This window comes from Panthera uncia (assembly GCF_023721935.1).
Source record: "Panthera uncia isolate 11264 chromosome A3 unlocalized genomic scaffold, Puncia_PCG_1.0 HiC_scaffold_12, whole genome shotgun sequence".
In the NCBI taxonomy this organism is placed as follows: domain Eukaryota; kingdom Metazoa; phylum Chordata; class Mammalia; order Carnivora; family Felidae; genus Panthera; species Panthera uncia.
In genome coordinates this window covers 9,671,334-9,681,748 of record NW_026057579.1, presented here as the reverse complement: position 1 = coordinate 9,681,748, position 10,415 = coordinate 9,671,334, and the positions used below count along the sequence as shown (strand labels likewise).

The 10,415-nt window shown below is 37.1% G+C and overlaps 1 protein-coding gene across 2 annotated transcripts in view; it reads right to left on the bottom strand.

Moving 5' to 3' along the window:
- ATL2 (atlastin GTPase 2) overlaps nt 1-10,415 on the bottom strand; it is a 57,052-nt gene that overhangs the window by 13,792 nt on the left and 32,845 nt on the right. For both annotated transcript variants that reach the window (XM_049652276.1, XM_049652275.1), the window contains exons 3-4: nt 2,542-2,676; nt 1,132-1,236 (exon numbers count right to left, since the gene is read on the bottom strand). In XM_049652276.1, coding sequence (XP_049508233.1) covers nt 1,132-1,236; nt 2,542-2,676 — 240 coding nt within the window. The remainder of the gene's footprint in view (nt 1-1,131; nt 1,237-2,541; nt 2,677-10,415) is intronic.

Here is a 10,415-nt window from a genome sequence, read left to right as displayed (position 1 = left end):
AAAATTCCAAGACACTGTGACAGAATCACTTATGATCTACCATCAGTAAGAAACCTCTGTTATCTCAGAAGGAGCACATATTTCTAATATTTGCATATACACTTCTGGATACATCACCAGCTAGGGCTAACCACCTTACTCAATAATTCATTTTTCAGTCAGAGAAGCATCGACCACAGATGATCTCACAAAGAGACAATAAAGAGATACAAAATGACATGTGGTGGTTTAATTCAGTCCATCAGTCTAAATTATACAGAAAAGAGATGGCCTAGCTTGAAGAGGCAAGAACTTGATACAATACCAAACACAATTAGAATATAGAGTAAGTGAAAACCAGAAGGGATTTTATTACCCCTTTCTAAATTAAACGGGTCCTATAAGTCCTTAGTGTATCAGAGAAACATCACATACATTTCCTAAGTTAAATATGAATTAATTCTTATGCCTCTATCACCATTAGTTCAAATAATCAAGTACTAGTTGTCATACATGTTAAGAAAAAAACTAAGTTTAATTACTTGGTTTTTTTTTTTTTAGTTGGTTAGCCAAAATATAAAAGACATGTTGTACACCTTACTGTATCTGGGAACCACATGACTGAATTCAATTAAAAATAACATGCAATAGCTTTTCCTTTAAAAAAAAAAAAAAAGGCATAGATGCTATGATGAAAAACCAAAGGGCCTGGATCTTGGTTTATTACTTCCTACATAACCAAAGTATGAAATTTCACATTGTGAACCAGAACAGTAAGCGTGAAATGTACACGACCAATGAGAAATGTAAATAACTCTGACTTTAACCCTTTTCTCGGGGGGGGGGGGGGGCACCTGATTAAGCAGCCGACTTTGGCTCAGGTAATGATCTTATGGTTTGTGAGTTTGAGTCCCACATCGGGCTCTATGCAGACAGCTCAGAGCCTGGAGCCTGCTTCAAACTGTGTCCTCCTCCCTCTCTCCCTGCCCCTCCCCCACTCACACTCTGTCTCTCTCTCTCAAAAACATTTTTTAATGTTTATTTAAAAAAATTTTTTTTAATCTTTTTTTCTCCAATGAAAAGGCATTTTGAGAAAAAGCAAAGGTATTAGGACTATCTGACCCAATCATAGCACAGCACTTCATGTCTCACCTGGACTGAGCTAGTCATGGTGCTCAGAGCGAATACCGTTGCGCAGTCTTTGATAGTTGACTGGCTATCAAAGGCACCCTGGGTATCCATTAGCAGCACAGCCACCTAGGAATTTAAAAGTTTAAAATACTAAGTAAAACACTCATCAGTAATGACTATTAAAACCAAATTTAAAATGATAAATGTCGTTTATAGCAGTATTATCAGCAATAGCCGAACTATAGAAAGAACCCAAATATCCATCAACTGATGAATAAAGATGTGTGTACACACTAGAATATTACTCAGCCATCAAAAAGAATGAAATCTTGCCATTTGCAATGATGTGGATGGAGCTACAGTGTATTATGCTAAGCAAAAAAAGAGAAAGACAACTAACTTATGATTTCACTCATATGTGGAACTTAAACAGAAGAAAGGAACATAGAAGAAGGGGGGAAGAAGAGAGGGAGGCAAACTATAAGAGATTCTTAACCATAGAGAACAAACTGAGGGTTGATGGAAGGGAGGTGGGCAGGGGGATGGGCTAAATGGGTGATGGGTATTGAGGGCACTTGTTGGAGTGCCTGGGTGGCTCAGTCAGTTGAGCATCTAACTTTGGCTCATGTCATAAGCCGGTTCATGAGTTTGAGCCCGACATCAGGCTCACTACTGTTAGCACAGAGCCCACTTTGGATCTTCTGTCCCCCTCCCTCTCTCCCCCTCCCCTGCTTATGTTCTCTCACAAAAATAAAAACAAACTAAAACCAAATAAAATTTTTAAAAAAAAAAGGAGGGCTGGGGCACCTGGGTGGCTCAGTTGGTTAAGCATCCAATTCTCAGTTTCAGCTCAGGTCATGATCTTACAGTTCATGAGTTTAAGCCCCACATTAGGCTCCACACTGACAGACAGAGCCTGCTTGGGATTCTCTCTCTCTCTCTCTCTCTCTCTCTCTCTCTCTGCCCCTCCCCTACTCTCTCTCTCTCTCTGCCCCTCCCCTACTCTCTCTCTCTCTCTCTCTCTCAAAACAAATAAATAAACTTAAAACTAAGGGAAAAAAAGGAGAGCACTTGTGATGAGCACTGGGTGTTGTATGTAAGTGAGGAATCACTGAATTCTACTCCTGAAACCAGTATTATACTATATGTTAACTAACTAGAATTTAAATAAAAACTTGAAACGAAACCAAACAAAACCCAAAGAGACAAATAAAAAAATATATAAGAAAATAAAATGAAATAATGTCAAAATCAGCAATTAAGTCAAGAAAAGTACGCTACATCTCACACATTTTGACATAATCCATATGTTATGTTAAAGTTATCAGACATTAATAGCTCTGTGTTGTTTTGATCTTTAGTATGAGAAAACAGTTCAAAAAAGAATATGGAAGGAAAAAAAAACAGTAAAAAATATAAACAGAATTTTACTTTTGTTCCATTAGGTCTGTCAATCACAAATACTTCATTCCAGACTTGTATGCCTGTTGTTTCTCTTTCACAACCACCTCGCCATGTAAAGCCAGTCAACGGTTCATTGTTTCCACCAATCCAACTTTGAGAATCCTGTTAAAGTCAAGCATAAATGTAAAATAAAACACAAAAAATAAAGAACTGAGGAGAAGTGTAAGAAATCACCCATTGTTTATTTTATAGATGAGCCAAGGCAGGTAAGTAAGTCCAGCAAGATAAGATACACGGTAACATTACACAAGTAGTTACGAGAGCAATCCCAAATCCCACCTGAGGTGCTTTGTCTTAGAGATGTGGTCTCCTACAAACCCGAACCTTCTCAAATCTCAGATTTTTGCTATCTAGATTTCTATATAAGTGAGGCCACACCCACTTGTTCCCATTTTGAAAATTTCCTATGTTTAAAAAGCATAAAAAATAGATGCCAGCTATTGTGACATCTTCTTGTACAGATAAGCACAACTCAATTCCAGAGAGAATGGCTGTCAAAAAAGCACTGCTCTCTTAGAATAGCTTATACTAAAAATGCTTTTCACACTGCCTTAATTTTTCTCTTTAAAAAATATCTACTTTAAAAATAACCACAAGACTTGCTTGGACCTGATTCAAACAATTGTAAGAAGAAAAAAAAAAGTCTTTTTCAAAACCAAAAGGGAAATCTGAACTCATGCTATTTTACTAGGCGGTGCTAACTCAGAGTAAAAATGATTGTTTGGCATGATAACAGTATTGTGGGTAATACTAACAATAACATAGTTCTTATCTTTTAAAAACTCAAGTTTATGATGAAAAATACGCTTCATATTTGCTTTAAAATATTGCAGCAAAAAACTAAAAGCACAGAGAGGAATACAGATGAAAGAAGATCAGCAAAATGTTGACACATCCAGTGGGATTCATGATGTTATTCTATCTTTGGATATGTTTAAAATTTTCCCCATAATAAAATGTTTTAACTAAAATCACAGGACTAGGGGCGCCTGGGTGGCTCAGTTGGTTGTTAAGCGTCAACTCTTGATTTGGGCTCAGGTCATGCGTGATCTCACAGTTTGTGGGATCAAGCCAAGCCCCAAGTTTGCTTGGGATTCTCTCTCTCTCTCTCTCTCTCTCTCTCTCTGCCCCTCCCCTGCTCACACTCGCTCGCTCTCAAACACTTAAAAAAACATAAATTAAACTAAATTAAATAAAATCACAGGGCCAAATGGTTCTAATTAAAAATTGTGAAATAATATGAAAATTAAAATACTTGTAAGATAATTTATCTGGAAAAGTATATCTTGGACATAATACATGAGTACCTTTGACAGATATCAAGACCTCTATACTTTTGCATACTTAAAGCCCATACAACCTTTACTCAAAGTACCCCATAGGAAAAATTCCTTTGTTTCAGAAATACTTCTGATAAGCTTAGATACGTAGTTCAAAACAAATAACAAAAACAACTCAAATTAGGAGTAAAGATGTTTAAGGTAGGCCCAACGAGGGATGTAGAAATTTATGAAAAACAGATAAGGTTGGGGAAAAAAAGTGTTGTCCAGGCCACCACCTAATGTGAAGATCAGCCTTAAACTTCCAACCATCTGTAATTATTCCACAAAACTCCCATCCCCAGTAGGTTACCAACTTTATCAATCACAAAATTCTCTTCTTCACCTTTCAGAACCTTCAATGTAAGGCCCTCATCTCTCTGTTGGTGACAAGGCTGCCTCATAGCACAACTCCATTCACACTATATACTAAGGACCTGTGCTTCAGAAGGGACTCTTCACGGGGATTAGAAGATTAACGGTACCCCCTAAACAAGCCCAGTGGGGGCTGTGCCCCTGGACTATATTTTGGATGCTCCAAATAGATTTTCTTACACCTCCATGCTGTATTCTCCAACGCATTCTTCCGTAGTCATTTAATTTTCCCAACAAGCGATGGAATCATGCTACTGTCCTAAAAAAAAGCCATCTGTAGTTCTTCATTTACCTATAGAACTATCTGGAGATCTGTTGAACATAACCAACCTTTACTTTTCCTATCTCTGCTCCCAATATTCCCGATAGTCCCCCTAACACACACACATAATTCCTGTTGCTACCATACCAAAAAGGTCGCTATTCCCAAATATTTAAGTTGTTTAGTATAGCTCTATCTTTTCTACCTGTTCTCTGCTTGAACTGAGCCAGCAATTCAAGAAACTCCCAACTTTTCTGAACTCTTAAAGAATATTATAACTACAGATGGTTATCTTTACACAGCTTTACACTGCACTTCTTGTGTGAGTCTTAAGAGCACAGGCTATAAATTCCACCTGTTTACCAAACTGCTCCTACCAAAGTATCTCAGCCCATTTTTGGCTCTCACATGTGGATTCTCATTCCGCTAACAATGTTGAAGTGGCACTAAACAAACTGATTATTTTAAAAGGTCCAACCTACGTAAATAACTTAAAAGAATCTACCCTGTTAGAGACATCTGTTTTCATTCTACATTTTACTTATATTCTCATATAGGATATAGAGAAATAAGATAAATAAGTTCCATGAAGAAGGAAGTTTTGTCTGTTTTTTTCCTCAAAACATAGAACCACATTTCCGTGACAATTACTGGCTTGTAGCAGGCACTCAAAATATTTGTTCAAGGGGTGCCTGGGTAGCTCAGTTGGATGAGTGTCTGACTTTGGCTCAGATCACGATCTTGTGGTTGGTAGTTCAAACCCCGCACTGGACTCAATACTGTCAATGTGGAGCCTGCTTCAGATCCTCTGTCCCCCACTCTGCCCCTCCCCTGCTTGTATGCACACACACGCTCTCTCTCAAAAATAAATAAAATGTTAAAAAAAATTTTTTTAGGGGCACCTGGGTGGCTCAGTCAGTTAAGCATCCGACTTCAGCTCAGGTCATGATCTCACTCACGGTTCATGAGTTCGGGCCCCTCACTGGGCTCTGTGCTGACAGCTCAGAGCCTGGAACCTGCTTCAGATTCTGTGTCTCCCTCTCTCTCTGTCTCACCCCTGCTCATGCACTGCACTTGCTCTCTCAAAAAGAAACATTATTCAATAAATGAATACATAAGAAATTTTAGTTATTAAGCTTCAATGTGTTCCTTTTTGAGCATAAGTAAGAAATATGGAAGAAATATCCCTTTTACTATTCTTCAAAATAATTACACAGACAAGACCGTAAAAATAAACTTTAAGAAGTAGAGATGATTGAAATCATAGGCTAACACGTTTGTTAATCTGACCCTCTCTAAAACGTTAAAAAGAATCGGTGTCTCAGGGGTGCCTGGGTGGCTCAGTCAGTTAAGCATCCAACTCTTGATTTCAGCTCAGGTCATGATCTCATGGTTGGTGAGTTCAAGCCCCCCCGATGGGCTCTACACTGTCGGCACAGAGCCTGCTTGGGATTCCCCGCCTCTCTCTCTCCCTTTCTTTCTGCCCCTTACCACTCACGTGTGCTCACTCTCTCTCAAACCTAAACTTAAAAAACAAAAAAATGAAAAAACAAAAAAAACTGGTGTCTCAAAAAAAAAAATTAGTGTCTCATAAAAAAAAAAAATCTATTATCATCTTTTTTTAGTTTACCCTGTAACTGATCTGATCAGTCAATAAAAGGATGAAAGAAAAGGCAAATCAGAGAGCTAGCTAATCCAGACTAATAAGTTTTGCTATTTTTAAACCTGAAGTTAAGAAGTCTATCTCTGTATCATACTAAATACTGATAACTTACATAAAATGTGTTCATACATTCACTCAACAAGTATTCACTGAACACCCTACCATGTGCCAGCTACTGTTCTAGGTTCTAGGGATACAGCAGTGCATGATAACAAACATTCCTGCCCCTCCAGGAGCATTCTAGTTAATTCTAGAAGCAGACTCACTGATACTATTTGTCGTAAATTACTAAAAACAAATCTAAGAACTTGAAAAATAGTAATCTGGTACCATTTAGTGCTGTGGAGGCAAAAAAAAAAAGCCTTAAAACTCAAAATTCCAAAAATAATCAGTCCTCCAGTAAAATTAAAAGGGAAGATCTTTTAGAATAAACCTCAATGGTAAAAAGTAATCTGAAAACACCCAAACTTCAAATACCACAAATAAACATAAGCCCTTGCCAAAAAGACTTACCAATGTAATTATCAACATAAGAACCCCTACCTACTCTAAATAGTAAGACACAAATTCTTACTTCACCATAGGAAAGATAACATTCCTTGGTAACAAAGTGAAACAACAGCTGGGTAAACTTTATCCAAAGGATAAAAAAATGCTGATTGGAAGGGGTATGTGCCCCGCCCCCATGATTACAGCAGCGCTATCGACAATAGCCAAATTATGGAAAGAACCCAAATGTCCATCGACTGATGAATGGATAAAGAAGATGTGGTATGATATTCAATGGCGAATATTACTCGGCGATCAAAAAGAATGAAGGGGAGCCTGGGTGGCTCAGTCAGTTGAGCATCTGTTTTCAGCTCAGAGCATGATCTTACGGTTCCTGGGTTCGAGCCCCACATTAGGCTCTGTGTTGATAGTTCAGAGTCTGGAGGCTGCTTCAGATTCTGTGTGTGTCTCTGTCTCTCCCTCTCTCTCTCTGCCCGTCCCCGTCTCGTGCTCCGTCTCTGTCTCTCAGAAATAAATACATGTTAAAAAAATGTTTTTTAAAAGAATGCAATCTTCCATTTGCAACAACATGGATGGAACTAGCGTGTATTATGCTAAGCGAAACAAGTCAGAGAAAGACAAATATATGATTTCACTCATATGTGGAATTTAAGAAACAAAACATGAATATAGGGGAAGGGAAGCATAAATGAGATAAAAACAGAGAAGGAGGCAAACCATATGAGACTCTTAAATACAGGGAACAAACTGAGTGTTGCCGGAGAGGTGTTGGGTGGAGGGATGGGTTAAATGTGGGATGGGCATTAAGGAGGGCACTTGTTGAGATAAGCACTGGGTGTTGTATGTAAGTGATGAATCACTAAATCCTACTCCAGAAACCATTACTATACTACATGTTAACTAACTTGGATTTAAATTAAAAAAAAAGAAAATCTTAATCTTATAAATCTACCTCATTTAGGAGGTAGGTTATTAATAACACCCAAATGAGTGGATAGAAAAATATACACATTCTGACCACCAAGCATCATTTAGTGTTTTCACTTAAAATATGTAAGAATACTCCGCAAGTTCTAGAACAAATTAAGAAGCATTAGAGTCTTAAAACAGTTTAAAACTGTCTCACATCTTACCTACCCCCATGTCCAATTCCTCCCTTTAGGGCTACACAAATAGATAACATTATGACTGACCCAAGTCACAAGCTCAGACAAAGGACAAGTCTATTAACCTAGGTACGTCCTAAGAATTTTAAAAACTTAGTTAAAAGATGTCCTTGACTTTGAAGACATTATGCTAAGTAAAGTAAGCTAGCCGCAAAATAACAAATACCTTATGATTCTACTCATATGCAGTACCTCGAGTAGCTAAACTCATGGAGACAGAAGAAAATGGTCCATGGAAGGGGAGGGGAAAAAATGGGAGTTTCATGGGTACAGAGATTCAGTTTGGGAAGGTAAAAAAGTTCTGGGACATTAAAAGAAAGGAAAACTACAGATCCATATATCCCATGAACACATATGTAAAAATATTCAACAAAACATTAGCTAGTTAAATCTAACAACATTTATTAAAGAATTATCACCACAGCTAAATGGGACTTATTCCATGGGATGCAAGATGGACTCGATATTTAAAACATTAACAATATAATCAATCATATCAAGAAGCTAAGAAAAATCACATGTTCATCAATAGATACATAAGAAGCATTTGACAAAATCCAACATCCGTTCATGATAAAAAAAAAAAAAAAAAAAAACAAGAAACAAAAGCAAGCAAACAAAAAACCTCCCAACAGACTACGAATAAACAGGAACTTCAAAAAAACTCCTACAGCTGAAGTCATACATAATGGTGAGAACCTCACTGCTTCCTCCCTGAAGATTAAGAAAAGAGTAAGGATGTCTTACCACTTGTACTCAACATTGTACTGGAGGTTCTAACCAGGACAGTTAGCCAGAGGTACTTCAAAGAGAGAGTAGAGGTACTTAGATTGGAAAGGAAAAACTAAAACTGTATTTACAGGTGACATGATCTAGTATACAGAAAACTCTAAAGAATACACTAAAAAACTATCAGAACTAATTCAGGAATTGAGCAAAGTTGCAGGATACAAGATCAACATAAAAGAAATCAACTGTATTTCTAAGCTTGCAATGAATGATCTTGAAAATGAAATTAAGAAAACAATTCCAAATGTAAAAGCATCAAAAAAGGAATAAATTTAACAAAAGAAGTAACACATACTCTGCAAACTATAAAGATCTAAATAAAGGGAAAAACATCCCATGTTCATGAACTGGAACACTTAAGATGGCAATACTCCTCAAGTTGATCTTTCATGTTCAACCCAATCACCAACAATCCCAGCTAACCTCCCATAGAAACTGACAGGCTAAATCTAAAATTCATACGGAATTGCAAGGGGCCAAGAATAGACAAACTTACTACAAACTTACTACAGAGCAACAGTAATCAAGACAGTATGGTACTGGCATAAGAACAGACCTATATAGATAGACCAATGAAATAAAACTGAGAGCCCAAAAATAAAATTGAGAGTCCAGAAATTAGTTTGATCAACTAATTTTCAACAAAAGTGCCAAGACCATTCAATGGAGAAAGAATAATCTTTCCAACAAATGCTGGGACAACTGGATAAGCAGATATAAGAGAACTGAAGCTAGATCCTTATCTCATTTCATTAACATGATTATATACTAATGTATTATAATTAGTGAAATATTATATATTAGTATATATTCATATAATTATAGCATTGTAAGCCAAATGGTGGAAAACCCAAATATCCATTAACTGATAAAATGTGGTATATCTATACAACAGATTATCAGGTCTTAAAAAGGAATGAAACATGATAATGCTACAACACAAACCTTTAAAAGTGCTAAGTGAGGGGCGCCTGGGTGGCTCAGTCGGTTAAGCGTCCGACTTCAGCTCAGGTCACGATCTCACAGTTCGTGAGTTCAAGCCCCGCATCGGGCTCTGTGCTGACAGCTCAGAGCCTGGAGCCTGTTTCGGATTCTGTGTCTCCCTCTCTCGGACCCTCCCCCGTTCATGCTCTGTCTCTCTCTGTCTCAAAAATAAATAAACGTTAAAAAAAAAAAAATTTTTTTTAAATAAATAAATAAAAGTGCTAAGTGAAAGAAGCCAATCACCAAAAGACCACATATTATATTTGATTTATATGTATGCACAGAATAGGCAAATCTGTAAAAAAAAAACAAAACAGACTGGTGGTTCCTTAAGACCAAAGGTTTGGGGATGGTGGAAGGGGAAGTGATAGCTAAAGGGTACAGGTTTCATTTTTTTCACTGTGAAGGGAAAAGGGTGTTCTAAAATCGATTGTGGCGATGGTTGCACAACCCTGGGAATATACTAAAAACTCATGAAACTGTGTGGTTTAAGTGCATAGATTATACGGTATGTCAATTATATCTCAATAAAGCTGTTAAAAGAAAAAGAAAAAATCAAATATATTTAGTACACAAGCTTAAGAAAGACTCCCAGTCATACAAAATCCACCCAATAATACTACAAAAGTCTAGGAGGAAAAGGAAGGTCATTGGAGGTTCTGCTATATATCCATCTATAGTGCAATATGTCATAAACGCTATGGCTTAAGTATGCTTTTTTTTTTTTTTAAAGATTTTTTTATTTTTAAGTGATCTCTACACCCAATGCAGGA